At 28.3% G+C, this 22,478-nt stretch overlaps 2 protein-coding genes and 1 long non-coding RNA gene across 3 annotated transcripts; 1 reads left to right on the forward strand and 2 right to left on the reverse strand.

The window, feature by feature from the left end:
- Window positions 1-1,731: 1,731 nt before the first annotated feature.
- On the reverse strand, window positions 1,732-4,386 carry Su(var)3-9 (Suppressor of variegation 3-9). The gene has a single exon (XM_016075228.5). It carries the CDS (start codon window positions 4,061-4,063, stop codon window positions 1,937-1,939), a length of 2,127 nt encoding a protein of 708 aa, XP_015930714.3. The 5' UTR covers window positions 4,064-4,386; the 3' UTR covers window positions 1,732-1,936.
- A 182-nt stretch (window positions 4,387-4,568) lies between these two features.
- Window positions 4,569-6,363, forward strand: Ppox (protoporphyrinogen oxidase). The gene has a single exon (XM_016075230.5). The coding sequence runs from the start codon at window positions 4,739-4,741 to the stop codon at window positions 6,161-6,163; it is 1,425 nt and encodes a 474-aa protein (XP_015930716.3). The 5' UTR covers window positions 4,569-4,738; the 3' UTR covers window positions 6,164-6,363.
- A 9,728-nt stretch (window positions 6,364-16,091) lies between these two features.
- LOC107457148 (uncharacterized) lies at window positions 16,092-21,398 on the reverse strand. Its single transcript, XR_011636656.2, has 2 exons — window positions 20,800-21,398; window positions 16,092-16,610 (listed from the first exon to the last, which is right to left on the reverse strand). It is a non-coding gene; the product is annotated as an uncharacterized LOC107457148 (long non-coding RNA).
- Window positions 21,399-22,478: the final 1,080 nt, after the last annotated feature.

Here is a 22,478-nt window from a genome sequence, read left to right on the forward strand (position 1 = left end):
TTTTTTCCTTCCTCCCATACCAAAGATATAGTTGTTTTGATTAATTTTTAAAGTCTCAACTTATTTATATATAAAAAACAATATTTAATAATGATTTTTTAAAAAAATGCTACTTTTTGGCTTATTTTTCTTTTTTGCCGAATATTTGGTATTCGGCTAAATCACTATTCGTTATAACAATAAAAAGAGAAAGCTAAAAACAAGTATAAAGCAGACAAATACTACAATTCAGAAGAAAGCTGCACAATGCAGCAGAAATTCCATAAGAAAACTAGGGATGTAACGAATATTTGGCCACTATTCAGCCTAGCCGAATACTGAAGTTATTCGGCCGAATAATGAAGTTATTTTAGTTTTCTGGGTTTTCGCCAGAAAAATCTGGCAAAAAAAAAAAAGAAATTAAAAATACATTTAACAGTAGTAATGAGTTCTTATTTTAAATAAAATATATAAATTACAAGTATAATTAACTAAAATGTGCTATTATTAATTATTTAGATTTGTGAAAGCCGTATTGTTGGCATCAAGATATTTAAAATATTAAAAAAAATACATCAAGTTGTTAAATTTTTTTTAAAATATAGAAAGCTTAAAAAAGTAAATTTGTTAATATTTATTAAATTTTTAGTTTAAAATTTGAAAATTATTTAATTACAAAATGAACATTTCAAAAGTGAAACTTTTAAAAAAGTTCTTAATTATCTGGGTTTTAATAATTTTTCTGACAAAAATGAAAGTTAAGAATACATTTAACAGTAGTAATGAGTTCTTATTTTAAATAAAATAGCATATAAATTACAAGTATAACTATAACTAAAATATGCTATTATTAATTATTTAGATTTATAAAAGCCATATTGCCTTGTTATTGGCATCAAGATATTTAAATTATTGCAAAAAATAAATCAAGTTGTTAAATATACAAAGATTAAAAAAGCAATTTTGTTAATATTAATTTCATTTTTAATTTAAAATTACTTTAATTACAATCAAAAGAGAAATTTTTAAAAAGTATTCGGCCCTATCACTATTCGTTACATCACTAAAGAAAACTGTAATCAATAGAAAATTTTAAAGAAGAAAACAATTAAAATATAAAAATAAAAACCGAAGTTGACGTCGTCAGAGGGTACCATCTCCGTAAATCATAAAATTTTGTTTTTGTATCATACATTTCTTTTCCTGGACTTTTGACGGATTCTTTAGAGTACATAGAGAGCAATTTTTAGACATTTGTCGTGCTCTCTCGATAGAAAAGGTTTAGTGTTTTTATGACTTTCAAAGCTGGTACCTCTTAACGACGGCAGCTTTGCTTGCCATTTTTATGGTTTTCTTCTTTAAAATTTTCTATTTGTTACATCCCTAGTTTCAAACCAGTTCACCAATATTCAACAAATTACGACAAAACGCTTCATTATGCAGATAAAAAAGATTGAAATTTAGAAAACTTTGAAGATTAATTTTGACAATTTTCAAATCAAGAAGTAAGGACATGAAAACAATAATTATCAGAGTGACGACAATTCATATCAAAATTTATTTAGGTTTAAAGTATTCCATTATAAATTTTGTTTTGAAAAAGTATTGGTGAATAAAATAATTCAAAACTTTATAATTCCCTCCACAAATAATTTTTTCTCTAACCGCATTGTCGTCATGTCACTACACAAATTTAATGCAAAGTTTATAATTTAAAATATAATTAAAATCATGAAATATAATAGACAAATCTAGTCGCAGTTAAGACTTTTTATTGAAATATACTTAAAACAATGATCTTTCATAAGTAATATAGGATAAAAGTCATTGAATTAAGAGATATAATTGAGAGTATTCAAATAAATATATACACCACAACTAATTCAAATCTGAATTAGTAATTGGATTTATTAAGAAAATAAACCAATTTTTTAAACCACTAAAATACAGTTGAATGTCAAAAGAGGTATTTTCTACAATTTTTAGATTTGCATTTGCATTCTACACCTACAGGAGGTGAACTACCAACACCAAATCCATCTCTATTTTTCACCATTTTATAATCAAATGTTAACTCTTCCCCACGATTGATTTTTCTTTTAGCAAACAACGCTAATCTAGGCAAATTTGGATCTGGATTATTAATCCACACTGCAAATACATGAAGATTTGGATCACACGAATGATTAATAAAATGCCCAGCATTTCCCATATGCCCAGCATCAACTGTGTAAAGGCAATTACCTTCTCCATAATCTAAGTCAAAAAGGTATGTTCGCCCTATAAAATCATAAAGTTCACCTCTTGCTTCTGCTTCCTCTGATGTTATAATTTCACCAAGATATTCTAGAACAAATTGATCTTTCTGAATAGTTTCTAATGTTTTTAAACCCCAGCCACAACCATTCGAGGTTCTAAAGATAGCAACTTTTACTTTTTGACCATGCTGAACAACTCTATTAATACAATCACTGCTACATTTACATCGTTTGTTACATTCATAAATGGGATAACCAGGCAGAAGATTCAACCTGCGATAACGAGTATAGGGAAATGCACCATCAGAATCATGAGGGCAACAATTTTTTCTATTATCGAAGCAATTTTCACATTCACAGAAACATATTGGCTCTTCTACTATTTCTTGGCTTCTAACATAATCATGAATAAATTGAAAATTTGTGGGAGCGATTTCTAAGTCTACGTGATTTTGAACTTCAATGTATGTCGCTGGATTAAAACTGTTAATATCTTTCTCCCATTCGTTTAGGTTAATCAAAACTCGTTTTCTACGCTCTGAAAACTGCATAATGTCTAATAATTGATTCTGAATTTTATTCAATTTTTTAACTGGATAGGTAAGGATTAATTTACTTTTGTCCTTCAATTCTGAGTAGGTAAAAGATAACTCGTTCATAAAGTCTTCAGAAGTGTTGAATAGTAGAGCACACACTTTAATCAGAGACAAACTGTCATAAGGTCGACGATTTATTAGCTCATAGTAAAAGTGCTTAATCATCTCTTGATTTAAGCCTGAATGTAAATGGCTAACAACTTTGTAATAACTAACTAAGCTTCTGTATTCAGGGAACAGAAACCTCTCCGATACCCAACTATTACGCTTTGAAGTCAATCTTTTCCATTTAACCAAATAAAATATAGTGCCATTTTTATACTTATGCCCAAGGATAAGATCTACTTTTCTCTTTATCAATTGAGTGTTTCCATTTTGAAATTTCAAATTCAGTTTTTCGCATAGTTGTTTCAAGTTTTCATAAGGATACAGCCCTTCTACCGAACAATTTTGAATCATGTAGTCAAAGCGTAAAGCAGTTTCATTTATACTTGAGTCAGCAGTACAAAATATTAAACCCATCTTATCACACTTTTTCCTAAGATCCTTAAGTGGTTGTAGACAGCTTATTTTAAGAGGTTGAAGTTTATAAATTTCCTCATACGATGCAGTTACATTTAACTTCATTGGTATATGTGCATCTTTCAAATTTTCAGACAGTCCTGCTTGCACTGAACCACCCGGAAAATCATCATTACTTTGCTTAGAGAAAGGAGAGCTTTCAAAGCAATGCAGGGGTAAGGCATCTTGACAGTGTTCCGTCAATAAGACATCCTCAGACTGCTCCATAATTGAATCATCATCTGACTGTTCCCTCATTAAAACTTCCTCAGACTGCTCTTTCATGGAGTCTTCATCTGAAACTTCCTCAGACTGCTCTATCATTGAGTCATCATTTGACAATTCTTTCATTAAGACATCTCCAGACTCTTTTATCATAAAAACAAGGCCAGAATGCTCCCTCTTTGGATCAATTGGAGAATGTCTATCAGATACATCATCATGTGTGTATTCAGCATCCTGAGAATGATTTTGAGAACTATCATTTTGTGCTGATTCCATAAAAATGACATTTTCGTCATTTAACTTTTTTATAGATTCAATAACATTTTCACCACTTATTGTTTTTACAGACTCATTAGATAAGTTATATTTTAGATCAAGAGAAACTGTTAAGGCTTGATCATAAGTTGTACAATTTGTAATTTCATGAAATACTTGGCAATTCATTGTATTTAGGAAGGAGAAAGAAAGTCTTGCCTGATTTTTATGTTTCACATTCTTTATGGATTATACTCTTGGTCAAATTTATAATTTTCGTTATAACATCCTATATGTAGTTTATTTATAACTCCTACCTTCGCGCCTTTTCAAATAGCCACAAGGCACAAATTAAATTTGATGAATGCCATATTCTTGGCCTATATTAATTTTTTATAAATTTGTAACAGAAACACAGTTTATTACTTTTAAAAAAATTTTAGAAATTTATTTATAATAAAATAAATTTGTAAATGAAATATATTTACTTCTTTAGTTTTTCAGTTTGCTAAAGTTGTAGCTTCGACAAAACCGTTTCCCATTTTTAAACTTTTAGAATTTAATTTTTCTAATTTAAATAACCAAATTTTTAAAGTTTACGAACGTTTTTGGCGTAGCACTGTTTCGCCTATTTCTTGAACAGGATTTCACCTAAGCGTTTGGAAAACTAAATCTTTGATACAAAACCGTAACTGTTTTAAAAAAAAGTAAATAAATAACCGGCTCATATTTCGTCGCTAATGTCGGGGCAGTATATATTATTTTTAAATATATATGCTGAGTACCTGATTAAGAGAGAAATATTAAGAATTGTAAACTAATCGCACTGAAGTTTCTCAGAAGTTTAATTTCTAATCTTAAATTATGGCAGCAATTGGCATAATTGGGGGAGGCATTAGTGGATTATCTTGTGCTCATTATTTAAAATTTCTCGGCGGATCAAAAATCAAATACATTTTCCTTTTAGAAAAAGGTCCTAAATTTGGTGGTTGGATCCAAACCACAAGATTTCCGGACAATGCTGTATTTGACCATGGACCACGGACACTTCGTGCTGGTAGTAAAGCAGGATTTAATGCTTTAACATTAGCAGAGGAACTTGGATTGTCTTCTAGAATTTTAGCTATTGATAGAACTCATACAACAGCTAGAACTAATTACATTCTGAAACAAAATGAGCTTCACCCATTGCCGAGAGATTTTTTCTCAATTTTGAAAACAAGACATCCCTTTAATAGACCTCTCATTTCTTATTTATTTAAAGATCTTCTCACTAAAAGCTCGAAATTAGAAGATGAGACAGTGTTCTCTTTCGTGGATCGAAGATTTGGACGTGATATTGCAGAGAATCTTATTGATCCTTTGTGTCGTGGTATAAGCGCAGGTGATGCCCGAGAATTGAGTGTTAGATCTATGTTCCCGTATTTGTATGAAATGGAAAATAAATATGGTTCCGTTGTAAAAGGGGTGCTAAAGGATAGAGAAAATGCTGCAGCAGCTTTCATGCATAGCCAGTTAGTTCAGAAAGCTCGCTCTGAATTGTGGAAAATGTGGACATTTAAAACAGGAATGTCTGAATTTATTGATGGATTGGCATGTTCCATTGAAGAGAGAGGGTGCGATTTATTGTTCAATACTAATTGCTCATCGATAGATTTTATTGGAAACAAAGCAAAAATCAATGTGGAAAATGAAATTATCGAAGTCGATCACATATTTTCTGCTATTCCGTCATATGAACTATCCAAGTTACTTCCTAATAATCAATCTTTAGCAAATGTATTAGCTAAAATCCCATCAGTAGATGTTGCTGTTGTTTACCTTGAGTATGAAAATCAGTTAATTAAACAACAAGGATTTGGTTTCTTATCTCCTTCATCAGAAAATTCTAAAGTCATGGGTATTGTTTTTGACTCTTGTTGTTTCCCACAAATGAATGGTACAGCAAAGACTCGTACTACTTGCATGATGGGTGGGAAATGGTTTAGTGACATTTTTGGAGATGTAGACACTGTTTCTGAGGACACAATTTTGCAAGCTGCTATCAAAGGAGCTGAAATGCACTTAAAAATCAGTGAACAACCAGTACGGCATAAAGTAGTAATCCAGAAAAAATGCATACCGCAATATATTTTTGGTCATCACAAAGTTTTAGAGAATATAGATGAAGAGATAACAAAGAATAATCTGTGTCTTTCGTTAATAGGAGCTTCTTATAAAGGTGCTGGTGTGCCAGATTGTATTTACAACACCAAGCTTTCAGTTGAACAGTTTTTAAAGACATTATAAATAGAGAATAACCTCTTCTGTAAAATATATATATATATACATATGCATATATATCGATAAAACTGTTAACATTTATACATTTTTTATTGAAATTTATTGGAAATATAGTTTTAGAAACAATATTAACGTAGAATGGTTGCAATTAAAAAGAAAATTTGTTTGATTTTGATACCTAATAAATACTTGTTTTCTATTAAAAATTATTTTTTTATAGAGTATTGTATCATATATTTATACTTAGGGGTTTATATATGTATTCAAGGGTTTAATGTATATAGAGGCTTTTTTCATATTTTTAATGTATAGTAATTAGAAGTTATTTTTGCAAAAATTTTATCAAGATTATTTGAGTTATAAATTGCTACATTCATGTTTGTTTTAATTATCTATATTTTTAATTCTATCTATAATTATAAATTAATTTTAAAAAAAATAATTTAAATTATTTTTTTAAAAATTATTTTTGTTAATAATTTAAAAAAAAAATGAGAAGAAACTATGAAAGAAAAATCTTTTTATGGATGTTAGTTTCTTTCTAAGTAATGTGTTACTGTTACCTAGTAGTATAATTTAAAACTGATATTTTACAGATCTCCCGTTTTTTTGCCAAAAAGTCAAAATTATAATTAATTTATTTTTTAGTAATTTACTACTCTGAGAAGATTTTAAATCTTAACTTTATAATTAAACAAATGGTATAAGATCTATTTACTTGTCTCTAGAGGTGAATTAGAAAATAAATTCAAATTTAGAGTAGTACTTAAGAAATCCAAATTATTAATGACTAAAGTTTAAATATTTCATTAGTTGAGACACAGTAAAGATTTGGCAATATTTCTGTTAGATTTTCTTACAAATTAGAGTTTTGCTTTTAATACCATTTGAACACATATTAATATTAGCCTTAAGATTATTTTCTTACAGCATTGCCCGCTGAACAGTGTAGATAAAAATAATTCCAGCAATTTATTAGGGTAGCACAGCATTTACAATGTGAGTTTTTTTACCACCTTGAAAAAAAAAATATTTTTGTTTTTGCCATTTCCATAAAAATTTTTTCTTTTCTAAAAAAAAAGGAATATATTTTTGACAGTATTGCAACCAGGAACATGTACATTCATTGTTATAGATTGTATATAGGTTATGAGAATTTTAAAAAGTAACCTTCTAAATATTTTTGACATCTATGATGACGTGACAAAATTTTTGACATACATACTGATGAATTAATAGAAATATTTACCAAACTTTTTCTCAAAATAAAACATTCGCAAAAAGAAGTTGTTCTAGAAAAGTTGAAATTTTCTTTGGTAAGCCTAAGTGCTGTGAATAGCTGATGTATTATATATATTGATAATTTCTTTTCAATATATTTTGTTGGAGATCTTTAATTATTTTATTATAGTAGTATTTATTACCTATATAATTATTATTATTTCATTAAATGAAGGAGTTCAGTTGATTTTTTTCTTCATCCCCATGGCAGAATCGCAGCAACATTGTCGCAGAACGTTACAGAGTTCTTGCAGAAAGATTTTTCTTATGAAAAGTAAAAAAAAAACCTTCATTTATTTTTTGACAGAAATTTACCTATTATATTTGAATCATGCATTTCAATAATCAATTTTGACGCACTCAATATATGCTGATAGTATCGTAAATTGATGTATTGCTTCGATTGTATTTTCGCCAGTTATTTATTTTCATGTCGATTTTAAATACCCCGATAAACATGAAAAATTCGATTCGTGTATTTACTTTTTAAGGCAATAATTCTGTCTAATTTTATCAGTTATTGCTATTATCAGCTATTGCTTATCAGTGATTTCTCCATAGATTTTAAATCCGATATTTTTTGTACGATATTATTTTTATACAACAGCCTAATCAAGAAACGAAACACGCATTTGAGGTGCCCGATTCTCGTGATTTTGTCGATCTTTTTTTTCACCAAGTACTACTACGGATTTAATGATTTTAAATTTTTTTTCCTTTATTGTGATGATTAGTTACAAAAGGCAAAGGAAATAATTTCTGCGTCCCCTCCCAACAAACTCAAAAATGTTACCTATAATATTAGAATAAAAATTACATGTTCAATTAAAAAAAAATTATACATAGTTTTTTTTTGTAAACACAGCGCTTTTGTTATTTTAAATTAGTAACATGCATGTTTATTATTATTAAAAGTATCTTGCAGAAAGATATTAGTGCTAGAGAGTTTTGTCGCAGATAGCTCGAAAAAATTCTGCCAAAGGATTCTTCATAAATATAGTCCGAGATTTGGTTGCAATTTTACGTTTTAAAAAAAGTTGACGCAAGTTATGGTAAATAGTAGGAAATTAATTTAAACGTTGAAAATATTTGCCTTAAAACAGATCTTACTTTCATTGGTGTAAATAGTATTCTGTAAGAAGATCAATTTCATAAGTTTTTAATCGTGCGAAACTTACCTCTCCCCTTATTCTGCTAAAAATTAAAGTTGTACAGTTAAAAGTCTATATCATATTATTAATTCCATGATCACTTGTTCATGTACCTAAATGTATTAGTTGATCATGCCAGTGTTCTCCCTAAGCATTTTTAGAAGGGCGGCCTGTCCCTTGATCCCTGTAAATGTGCCCTCCTTGTAGAAATAAGCCACCATCCCTTAAAATTAGTGCCTTTTTATTTTATTTTTTCAGGAAAAAGTTGTAGTCTTAACCACCTGATTTAATGGAAAGTTCACTTCTGATTTATTTAGTTACTGATAATTATTTAACTTTAATTTTATTTTCATTTTAGTAAGATTTTTCTTATGCTGTGTAGGTATAATACAGTTAAAATTCGCATGATATTCGGCTCCAGGAATAATCCCAACCCTTATTTGGTGAGTTTTTTAGTGATTTTAAATTTTACCATTATATTTCTAAATAAATATCTTTTATTTAAAAGCACACCTTCAAATGTTTATTTTCTAATAGTTTTTATTTTAAAATATAAAAGAAGTATTAAAATTGTTTATCAGTTAATCCTTTTTTTTAATTTTACTTTTTTAAAAGAAAATTTATACACAGAGATTGTCTTTTTGCCTGCTATTAATTATTTTTCAAAAGGTTCATATTTTTCTGTTATTTTAATAATGAGTGAGAATTTGTTTGTGAAATATACACATAAAAAGGTAATTCAAAAATTGAAGATCAAATTCAGTTATGACATAATATTACACATTTTAACAATGGTGAGTGTCCTTTCAAAACTCAAAGTGCCCTTTTCTGTAAGCAAGCAACCTTCCTTTTTTTATTCCTAGGGAGAACTCGGATGCCTATCATTGGCTTTAACATAGAAATGGTAAATGCTTATCAGTTATAAATACATCCATCCATATTCCTTTTTACTCTGAATTGGAGCATAGGGCTTCCATCATAGTTTTCCAACAGGCTTTAATTGTGGCCAAATATTTTGCCTCTATCTAGTTTATGTCATTTTTATCGCAGTGCCATGTCTCCCATCCATATAGTAGGACAGATTTAGCATTAATATTGAAAATTCAAATTTTTGTTGAATTTGTTATGTTTTTGTTTCTCTAAAATTTATTGATAAAAGTGTAACTGCTTCGAGCTATGTTTAATTTATTTAGTATATCTTCATCAGTTTCTCCTTTGTTGTTAATTAAACTTCCATGATACGTAAAACTGCTTACCTCCTCTAGTTCATTATTTTCTAAGAATGTGCCATTTGTTTAGGATTAATAATAATAAACCACAATTACAAGTCAAGTTATAAATAATAAACCACTATTTATTAGTAAATGAACATGGGCTATAATATTTGCCAAGTTTTTAAAATTTTTTCTTTGGTTTAAACTGAGCAAAACCTAGTTTTTTTTTAACCATGATCTGGTAAAAATTTGACCATGCAAACAATTGGAGTTTCATGTTATTGTCAACTTGGAGGTTATGCCAATTGCTGTAAAATAACTAGTTACCATAAAGTGCCATTTTTTATAGGAAAAAAAAAACTATTAATATGAGTATGTATATATAAGTTTTCAAAATTGTTTTTAATTTTAAACTGCCATTTTTGAATTATAAAATTATGTAAATACTAGTATAATTTACAAGAGCAGTTGACAAAATTTAAATTTAATTTATTGTGATTTTTTCTTTTTGAACGTTACAGAGTAGCAGTTTTTAGAGAATTCATTTTTTAGTACTAGTATTTAGTGCACCTGTTAAATTTACTTTTTATTTAATTTAAAAAATTTAATTATGGTTAAATAAACTGCTGTTTGTAGAAAATGCAACACCATGAAAGAATTATCAGAATCAAATGAAATTTAATGCAGAAACGACTTGTACTGATACAAATAAATGATGAAATTTTCAAAACAAAAGAAACAAATTAACAAACAATAGGCGACATATCCGGCGAATAAGCAGGCCAAGGAAGAAGTTGCATGCGTTGTGCTGAACAGAAGTCTCTAACAGTCCGCGCAACATGTGGGCGTGCATTATCCTGCTGAAAGATAGCTCCAGGGATGCCTTGAAGGAAAGGAACGACTTCGGGCTGTAGCACTTCACGGACGTATCTGTTGCTATTGAGATTACCCTCAATTCGTATCAAATTGGATCGTCCATGATACGAAATCGCACCCCAGACCATAACTCCGGGTGTTCGACCACTATGTCGTTCAATAATACACTCAGGAAGGCAGCGTTGACCGGCATAACGTCTAACACGAACACGGCCATCATGGGTCCACAAATTGAAGCGTGATTCATCTGAAAAGACAACTTGGTGCCAATCAGCTCGCCAGTCTCTGTGCTCAAGAGCCCACTGCCGACGCAGCCGTCGATGATCCGCCGTGAGGGGAATCCTGTATAATGGCACCCTTGCACGCAATCCACGGCGCAGCAGACGACGACGAATTGACGAAGCCGACAATTGTACACCTGTAGCAGTAGACCAATGTGCTGCCAGCTGCCTGGAGGAAGCTGTGCGATCATTCACCGCCATGCGGAGCAGGTGTCGATCATCGCGCTCTGACGTCACCTTCTGTCGTCCAGTGCCTGTTTTTCGAGTTGTTCGGTGCTCGTCGGTCCACTGCTTCCAAACTCGCATCACTGTGGAACTGTTCCGCTGCATACGAGCTGCTATTGCGCGATAAGAAAATCCTCCTTCTCGAAGGCCGATTATCCTCCCTCGTTCAAACTCCGTAAGTTGCTTGAATTTCTTATTCTTCCGTCGTGGAGGCATACTCAGGTCTCACTAAACGTTTGCCACTAACAAATAATCATAGACTATTTTCAACGTCCCGCTACAGCACTTTATTTATACGCTTTCAGCATCAATTCAGAGGGCGCTGCGCGCGCCACGCACGCGCGATGGCTCTGAAACTTTATTAATTTGCATAATATCCTATAATTGACATTTGCTGCGAATTTCATTTGATTCTGATGATTCCTTCATGGTGTTGCATTTTCTACAAACAGCAGTTTAGTTATTCAGGGATGAAACATTAATCTGTTATATCCTTAGTTAATTTTTTATTTGGAAGATAAATTTAAAAATTTTCAATTTGTTAGCAAGTGATACTAAAGGTGAAGATATCAGTTATTTGAATTTTTTTTGAATAAGAATTTTTTTTTTCATTACAAAGCAGAGGTTGAAAAAACGCATTTTTTAGAAAATTGCATTAAAAGACATAAAATAAAGAATGAAAATTTTGAATTACATGTATATATATATATATTATAAAACAAAAAAAATATCACTGAAGAAAAAAGCTAGAATTTTTAATTATATTTATAATTTGCATAACTTCTATACATAAACTAAATACTATTAAATCCTCTTTTAATGTTAGGGAAAAGTTTTTTCTGAATTTGATCAAATCTTTGAAATTGCGAAACTTATTTAGAATGCTTCTAAAGGAAACTATTACAATCGGTAGAATTACAATCACTATGCAAAAATGTTTCTTTTAAAATTTTGGAAAAGTTTTCATAATTACTATCAAGTATAATTTAACTTGAAAATTATAATACTATTAATAGTGAAAGAAAATTATAACACTTTAGATATACATAGTTTGAATGACATTTCTTTTATAAATTTTTATTTTTTTAAATTGACACTAATAAGATATTAAAAATTTTTTATAGTCTTTTATAAGTTAAAAAACAAACTATTATTTATGTAGAAAGAAAAGATTTACAACAAAAAATGTGCGGTTCGAAATAGATATTAAAAAAAATTTTTTTTTTTAAAAAAGCAATTAAAATAAATAGCAATTCATTTATTTTACATCACCACATTTATTTTACACCACTTTCTTCGCTTTATGTTGCATTTTGTTTTGTTATGCAAAAACTACGAGAATTAAAATTATGAAGCTATGCAAAAAAATGTACTAGGAGTTTGATGAAATAAGAACATTTAAGATTCGATTTTTAGTTTGAGAATTTTGTAGTATGAAAAAAAAACTTTTATTGCCCTCTACTAAAATGCAACTACAACTTTGATATGGTTAAAGTATTAAAAAATGTTTGAACAAATAATTATAATAAATACATATTTTGAAAGTATCGACATTTGTAAGAAAAAAAACAAAACAGAAGAATGAGAAGCCACTATGGGAGGTAGGATAGTGGAGTGAGCAGGGGTAGGAACATTCTAGTATGCATAAAAAATATCTGTTCTCTTACCTTATTTTTAAGTTCAGCCAAAATCATAATTTTATTACTGAACTTTTGATGTGGAAATTATATTTAGTAATTTAATTTCATGAAATTCAAATATATGGTTATAAATATCCCAATAAATGCATATATTTATAACCATCCATTATATATACACATTTGTAATGACTTCTTTTAGAAAATTAATATAAGTTTCAATGAATAAACCAAGAGTAAATTAATAATAAAAAAAGAAATAATGAAAGTTTCAATATGAAATTATAAAATATAACCAACCATATATTTAAGTCTTCCGGCTCAAAAATCCTGAAAATTTCCTGAGTAAAATCATTAATGGCTTTATAAATTTAAATCATTGATATTTTCACAACATGAAATTCTAAAATTATGTGCAGCATAATTTAAATTAATAATTTTGTATAAGTTTACTTTTATCTCTAATCACATATATTCTCACAGAAAAAATATTTACAAATGAAAGAGATGCCAAGTATAAATTCTAGTTCTCATATTTTTAAATAAAATATACAAGAATTTTTATACATAAATGTAATCGGCGATTTCTTTGAAACTTCTGGACCTTGGATTTTCGGAAACTTCCGGATCGCGGATAGCGAAAAATCCGGGCTTTTTCTGGAGCACAATCATCTCTGCCTAATAGAACAATTTATTTAAATGAGTTTTTGCATTAGTTTGTTTACTTTGGAAACCACAGCCCTTCAAAGAATTAATACATTTTTATGAACTACTTACAAGTATAGTATCTTATGTAAAAGTAATGAAGACAATAAAATTTTCAAGAGATTTTAAATATACAAATTGCAATTATTAATTTCCAGGAAAGATTAAAATATTATCAAGATTTATATTCAATTTTATTTCTGAAATTTTGATGTGTAAATAATATTTAGTTACTAAAATTAAATTAATTTAAACCTAATTAAATAAATGTTTATATATTTACAACAATTTATTAGACACATATTATCAATGACTTCTTTCAGGAAATTAATATCTTAAATTTTAATGAAGAAAATAAGAGTAAATAATGAAAAATTAATGAAAGAGCAGCTTGGAACTTAGAAGAAGGCCATGACAAACCTTGGGGTGGCACGTCATTGATGAAGATTGGAAAACAAACATTCAATGAATAAATTAAGAGTAAATAATGAAAGTTTTATAATTTAATTATGATAACCAACCACATATTTCATAAATTTTTTATGAACCACTTATTAGTATAGTATATTTTGTGAAAGTAATGAAGACAAATAAATTTTTCTGAGATTTCAAATATACAAAGTATGCTTATTGATTCCTAGACCAATCTAATAACTGATGAAAATATAATATGAAAAATATAATCAAAATTACATATCCTTATTGATATGTTTCAAAGTTACCTCTGCCTGATTAAATACACTTTTGTACTTGTCTGTAAAAGGTTGAGAAACACTTTTAAAGTCCTTGTTTGGGATACTCCAAAATTCTATTTTGGGCGTTTTTCTTATAACTAAATTCTTAAACCTTGGTCTTTAGAAATATTTTATTTATTTATTTTTTGGTTTCAGATATTAACCATACTCTTAACAAAAACTTCTTACAGATTTTTGCTTTCAAATTTGAATGCAAAAAGGAAGAAGGACGTCAAAGAGGATAAGAATGCTAGAAGAAAATATTCATAAAATTAAAAAATTGTATCTGAAACTTTTACAGTTGAGTATAGAAGACCATTACATCAGGTCTAGGTTACTTTGAAACATATTATAAGAAATGAGTATGTAATTCAAATATTTTTAGGAGTTAGTACATCAGTCATGGAACTTAATAGTCATATCTTCTACATAGAAAATTGTTCTCAACGTGGGAATTAGAGAAATTTATTTAAATATAAAATATTTTGTGCAAAAAATATTTAAAAAAAAAAAGGTTTAAAAATTAATAATTCTTAATAATTTATTTAAAATTGATTTGCACTGCAGTAATTCTAAATAAATTAAAATTTTTATTTAGAAAAAATACATTTCATTTGAAACGTAATTGTATTCAGTAGTTTTTCAAACTCATTTTAAGCCTTTTACTGGTCTATTTATATTCCAAGTAAACAATTTATTACTATGTTAATCCAATATAAAGAGTAAACGTCAAAAATAAGTACATTAAACTAGTTTCTTTTTTTAAAGACTCTAAAAGTTAATAATTATTTTCCATAAGGTTGCTAAAAATTTATAATAATAGTTGTAAATTTACACAGTAGGAATGTCGAGTTTTAATACTAACTTTATCATAACAAAGACATCGCCAGGAGAATTATAATGATATACCTAGTTACCCTGACGTCCCGGACTCTGCCATAATGATCATGCTTAGTGTTTAAATAAGTAAGAAAGAAGAAACATGCAATTTCCTATTTAGTTGTAAAATTTTGAGTTGAAAACTGCAAAAAGATATTTTTTGCTGTGCCCATTTTCGTAAATACGTATTTTCAGCTGTCGCCATTTTGAGGTGTGTCTATTTTCATAAAAACACATTTTCAGTTTTGCTCATTTACATTAACAGGAATTTTGAGCTTTATCCATTTTTGTTATGTTAACATACATTTCAAGTGATGTCCAGATGTAAAAACTCATCAATAATATACTAAAATCATATATTGTTCAGAAATTACTTATAAGTGAAAATTTTAGATATTAAAACAGAAAAAACATTAAAATGTAATGAAATTACTTTTGTACAGGGAAAAGTTCAAAACTTGTTATTATCTGATAATTAGGAAACTGAATTTATTGAGGTCCTTAAAGGGTAAATGATTTTTGTGTTCCTCCTCCATAAATGCTTGAGCACCCCTAATTTAAAGGATATTTAAAATTGTAACATATTTCAGAAAAAAAATTTTACTTTAAGTTACATGAAGTTTTTATCTCAAGGAAGAAGTTTAGAAGCTCCTTTGTCACATGAAATAACTATTTGTCAAACTATATGTATATTTTTTTACAGCTGTTGAGATTTTGTAACAGTTATTCATGACTGTTAGGTTAGGTTTTGGTCATCTTTAGCCTGAACCTTCTATGGATATTATGTGTAAAATGTTAATATAAAGAAAGATCTGTTTTGTAAAAATAAAATAAGTTGGGCTTTAATTTTTAAATATTTGAAAAGTATTTAAAGACTGCATTGATAGCACAAAAATTGCGTATTACTCATGAATTTTATATACGAGGACAAAAAAACAAAAACAAATACAATTTTAAATATTAATGATATATTTAATGTTGTCTGAATACTCTACACCCAAAATTGTTTTATAAAATACAATTATAAAAATATAACATTTCCACATCAATAATTATCAAAATACAGTAATAAGATACAATAAGTATTTCTCAAATAGATTAACAAGAATGTGCATAAATGTGATTACACACACAAGAGGAATACAATGCGTAATACCAATGATATATCTTTTAATGCTAATTCAAATTTTAAACTAATATAAAACTACCCAAAATTAATTTCAAAGGATAAAATAGCAAAAATTAAGCACAGTAATAAAAATATCATTAATTCTCAAATAATTAAATGAGAATAAATGTGATTTCACAAATAACAATATGCAAAATCTTTAGAATGACATAACTATTTACACAGAACAAAATGCTGCATATTTTCTCCAAAATAAACACAGTGACAAACAGGTTTTATAGCAACCAGGCTGAAAGATCTACTCTATTTACAAAGGATCTATCTTTCTTGCTCTCCATATTCTAAAAGATAAAAGAAAAATATTAGTGAAAAAATAATTATCAAACATTATAAAAGTAAAATATATATTTTTAAAGCTACAAAAATTTTATATTTAAATGCATCATGAGATATGATGAGATTTAGAGAAAAAATTATAATATAAAGGTAAATCCTTATGTATAACTTTAACCCTTAAAGGAGGATGTTTTTGTATTTTGTACAAACTACAACTGCCAAGGTGCTAAAGGAATTCTAATCTTGAGAAAATTTTTACAAAAAATAGGTAAAGATTGTCCGAGAAAGATTATGAGTTATTTTCTTCTGTGATGTTTCTTATTTTCTAACGGGACATTGCCAGGAAGTCGCTGATATTTTTTTTGCACAGGTACAGATACAGAAATCTTTCCTTTAAAAATATTAAGCTCCTGAGCAAACTTTTACTGAAATTATCTTGTTATTTACTACTTTCCCATTGAATGACACTCGAAAAACTGGTTCCTGGATAAAGGCAGAGCCATGGAGAGGGTGAGATATTTGCCAAGTTTCATTCTGGCAACATACAGAATTTTTTTTCTAATACACCCTTTTGTCATTGAATAAAATGAGATGAAATAGGTTCTTTAAATAAAAGATCCACAGATGAAAGGATATCTTGAGGTCTTGAAAACAATCAGTTGGTTAATAATTTTTTTCATTAAAAAAATTCTTATGGCTTTTTAATTTCCTTACATACCTAAATAAAATATCTTAATAGCACATTTCTCTTTTAATTAAATTAAAATTCAAAAATAAATTAAAATAAAATAATAATAATTTAAACTACTTTCAGCTTTCTTCACAAAATAATGAAAATAGAGAGATTTAACATCTTCATGCAGGGCTGCAAATTACCCGGGTGGGTTTTATTGGGCTTTTTCTGGGTTTTTCATGTTTTTATGGGGGGGGGGGGTTCAAAAGAGAGGGCAGGGATAAGTACAGTAGGAAACCGATAATCCGGAACGATCGCTATTCCGGATAACTGATTTTTCCGGTTTTCTGAATCGCTACAAAAAGTTGCTTTTTTTTTGTTAAACCCAACTAAAAAAAAATATTTGGAAATAATCTTGAAAAAACGAAGTAATACACTAATGATTATTTCCAAAATGATGCTAGGGTAAACATCTTTCAAAAAAGAAAGAAAAATCCTAAAATCTTACGAGGAAAAAATTTTTTTCTTAAAAAAACATAGCGGGGAAATTTATAGAATTTCATTCCGGTTTTCTGACTTCCCGATAACAGGTTCTGTACTGTACCTTATTTTAAAAAAGCTTATTTTAATATTAATAATTAAGTTTAATTTTATAAATTGACTTCATATAGATAATTAATACAAATAAATTGATGTGAAAGTCTGAAAAAAGTTTCTTCTGATATCACAATACAAAATGTTTTATGTACTCGCATACATCACACATTTGAAACTTATTTTAACACAGGTTTACTTTTTATTTATATTTTAATCTTAAAAAATGTTTGAGGAAATTTTTTTATTTTTCATAGAAAGCGAATCAATGGCACTGAATAATCAATGGCCATACAGTCAAATCTAGCCAGCAAGGTGACTCTCCATCTTCCAACACAATTAGTTTCTTCACTGTAGGTTAATTTTTTTTTGGCTAGACTAATTTTTTTTTGGCTCTTTAAAATAACAGAGGATGAAAAAAGAAATCAATCTTAGAAAAACCCACTTTAGGGTGGGTTTTACCGGGTTTTTCAGAGTGGCTTTTACCCAGTTAAACCCGGGCGGGTTTTATTGGGCAGGTGGGTTTTTTGCAACCCTGTCTTCATGTAACATCCAGTATGCTAGTATACAAACTCTTTAAAGAATCAAAACTGTTTTGTGCTAACAGCATAGGGCAGAACATACACGTATGAAAATGCAGGATGTTACATGACATTACTAAATCTCTCAATTTAATTTTAGTATACCTGAAGTTTTTCTATAAAAATCTTATTTTTTATCATTATTAAATGATTCTTTTAAGTACAAAGTATTTCAAAAATGTAAAGACAATTATAATTGAATAAAAACTGCTTTTAATTTTTGACTAAAAATGATAATAGAGAGATTTAGGATTTTCTTGTAGCCTCTAACATGCTCATGCACATATATTCCACACAAATTGTGTAAATAGTTAAGATTGTTTTGTTGCAACTGCGCTGGACAGAATATACGCACATAGCCACTAAATATTAATTGCAGAAAATGCAATTATATTTAGATCACACACCCACCTAAAAGGTAGACTAATTGATTTTAAAATCAAACTTGAGTGACAAGTTCTTGGAAATTATTCTTAGGATTATTATTTTATGATAGATGACTTAATTGAAATAATGGCACAGTAAATTAGTTTTTTAACCTTACCTAGATAGATTTAAAAACAATATCATATAAAAATGATGATTTTTTAAAGTTCAATTTTTATTTTTTAACTCATGCTAATTTGTTCAGAATTTCAAATTAATCAACTCAAAAAGAACACTTGGAGGTAAAAAAATAATCTGAAACTAAAGAAAACTGAGATTAAATTAATAGTAAAATCAAATTGTAGAGTAAAATATTATTCAAAATTCATTAATCAAAATTCAAATTCATAAATTCAAATTCATAATCAAATTCATAAATTCAAAATTCATTCATAAATTCATTAATCATAACTATGGCTAAATTTATACTGTTCTTAGCTCAAAATTTATATTGGTCTGGAAGAACTAAAATTAGGCATGGGCCACCATAAAATCGTAATCAATGGTCCTTCAGACCATCAATTGATGTATAGTATATGATTTGGTTGGTATGCTTTTGTTTTTCATTCTTCAGTTTCGTGTTTTGTTCTGTTTTACCATCACAAAAGAGCATATTTCATTATAATTGTGAATATAACACCTTTTTTATATTGTAGTTTTTCATTTAAAATGAATTTTGATTAAATAAGACGAAATATCTAATAGAAACATGCAAACAAACCAGTTAAAATGTGTACAGACAAAACATACTTTTTAATTATTGACCCTTCAGAGCAGTGACTCAATATTGCAAATTTCTACCCTTGTTACTGTGAATTTAATGTGTTTATCAAGAAGCATAATATTATAGAATGTGAAATGTAAAAGAAAAGAGAATATTTGTAATTAAAAGCAAGACTGTTTGTTGCCAGGAAAGCTATAAGACTGATAGAAAAATCAATTTCTTTCTAGCTTGTTTTTGCAAAGAACATATGTCCATGATTACCAAGACTTATTGACAATTCTGTTATTCTCCAAGGATCAGTCAAATTTTTAAAATCCAACTATTTCAAATTCGATTTCTCAAGAACTATTTGGCCGATTAGGGTCAAAATTTATATTTCGCCATTGTCTTCTTTGAAATGATGTAAGAAATTTTACAAGTCAAAAGTTTTTGCGTATATTATTAAATAAAATAATAAATTTTTATTAAGAGTTATATTTTGCATCCGTGGATAAACAAATTTTACAATTGTGAGTGAAATTTTTTCATATGGATTAAAAAGTTCTCCAGTTATGACGAAATACGCAAAAAGTAAAATTAACATTAAGGTTTCAAAACTTTGGACCACTCTCTTGATCAAACTATTGGGGCCATATTTCCCAGTTTGCAGCTACTCCTTATATTTTAGTAGCCAGAAATCTGACCTGACCAGAAAAAGGTATGTGTATTCAGAGAAAGTATCTTTTGTGTCTGATTTCGTAACTTAAAATATTGTCAGCATTAATTAACTATCAGATTTGAGGTCACCTCTTTGAAATTTTAAGATTTAGTCGCAGATCATTAGATCAAGAGTTATTAGCAATATCAAGAGCAATAGAAAACGAACCCTGCTCTATCTGCTATTGCACATCATAATGCACTGCACATCATAATGTTTAATATATCTTTGTAGTCAAGATTCTTTATTTCTCCAGAAAACATGCTAGATATGGAATTGTTTTACTACCAGTTTTATATCTTTTTTGCTACACAAGCAGCCCTGCCAATAGAGAACTAATAGTTGGTATAATTTTTTTTCCACATTAAGTAACTGTACATAACATTTTATTTTACATAATATTTAGAGTGCAAAGATTTTTTTAAAAAAATATATATAATTAAACATGTATGGATGATATTCAAAAATAATTCAGAGCCTGATTCATGAATAAACTCACATTACTGCTTAGAGTGATGTGTATTTTGTAGTTTTCCAGAAAGATACTTATATCCTTGACTTGAAGAGCTACCTGGCATATTTAAATGCGTAGGAGCTTTGGAGCTCGTGGAAAATGGATCAGGTACATTACTTTGCATGACTGAATACAAGCTCACTGAACTGAAAGACTGATACATTTGTGCATGTTCTTCTTCACTTTGAGGTTTAGCTGGATTGACTTTATCTGCTTCGATAAAAGGATCATCTTCGCACAGATCTTGTTTGGCCTCTAAGACACAGTTCTGAAGAACTTCTTTAGCTCTATTTGGACAAAATTCGATGTCTTTAGCAGTATAATAAGAACCTTGAGATTCGCTTCCGACTGAATCTTTAGAACTTTTAGAATAATTGCAACTTGCAGGCAAATTGTTCGACGTAAGACATCGAATTGGTGAAAGGCGAGAATAAATATTTCTTAACATATTGAAAACGGGAAATAATTTAAACAATAACGATCACCATCAAGAGAAATCCAGTTACTACAGTTTAAATGTTTTTGTTTATGTTTCTAGATGAGACGGAGAAAGTTGCGCATGCGCGATTATCAGGTTTTCGATTGGTGTGGCCGTTTTAGAGGAACAGCTGTGACAATATTTTTAACATATTTTTGGTTCAATATTCGAATTTGTGTTTCATGTTTGAATTGGCTTTTCATTTATTTGTTAAAGAAAAAAATAAGAAATACGCCAGGGACATTTCTAGTTTTGAAACAAAATCTGGCAAATTGTGAGAAAAATAATTTCAGTTGGTTAAAATCATTGGCAAAAATTTATTAAACATTATTTCAAGCTCTTTAAAAGATGAAAAATCATTGTTGTAATTTATTGCAGCTTTCATGCAAAAGTCCTTGGATTACTATTTTAAGACGATTCATTTTAAACTATTAACTAACTTACTTATCTAAATTTTAATTAGTTATTAATTAAGAAAGCACATAATTTATTTTTCATGGTTTTAACTTTTTTTTGGTAATTTAGGAAAAAAAAAACATTTCTTTGAAGGAAATGTAACGTAAATATATAATAAAAATGCCACGAATAGCAGCTGCATCATGCATGATGATAAAATTTTGCAATTATCAATATAATTCATTTATTATAAATCTCACCAATAGAATAAAACTACATAATTACATTTGTTATATGATTCTTCAACTTTTTAAAATACAAGCATGTATTAAATTTGCATTGAGAAGAAAAATTAAGTTGTAAGATTTTTTTAAAAATAATTTTTTGATGAAATGACCAAAAAGAAATAAAGATTTCATTTTTATATTTACTGGTTTCGTGATATGCATCGCTTAAGTATCCTTTTTTATTTTTTTTATATATATATATTTTTTAACAGCAATAAAGAAAAGTATTCACTTAGAAATATGAAATTACGAATAAACAATCTAGAAAAAATTCCTTTGAAGTTATTGTATCATACATGATACATTTGACGTTAAAAGATTAAGAAAAAGAAGGGAAAGGCAACGAAATATTCTTATATTTTTATGAAATATTTTAATCTTAAAGACCTAAAACTTTATATTTAAAATTATGTGTTAAAAAATTTAATTTCGTTATAAGAAAAATAGAATTAGATATAATGATTTAGATGTCCCCTACGACACTGCTCGCTGACAGATGATAT

The sequence above is a fragment of the Parasteatoda tepidariorum genome, chromosome 1, assembly GCF_982258835.1.
Source record: "Parasteatoda tepidariorum strain Cologne lab strain chromosome 1, Ptep-v5.0, whole genome shotgun sequence".
Classification (NCBI taxonomy): domain Eukaryota; kingdom Metazoa; phylum Arthropoda; class Arachnida; order Araneae; family Theridiidae; genus Parasteatoda; species Parasteatoda tepidariorum.

Coding starts and splice junctions, on each gene's coding strand:
- Ppox (XM_016075230.5), top strand. CDS start 4,739: ATGGCAGCAATTGGCATAATTGGGGGAGGCATTAGTGGATTATCTTGT.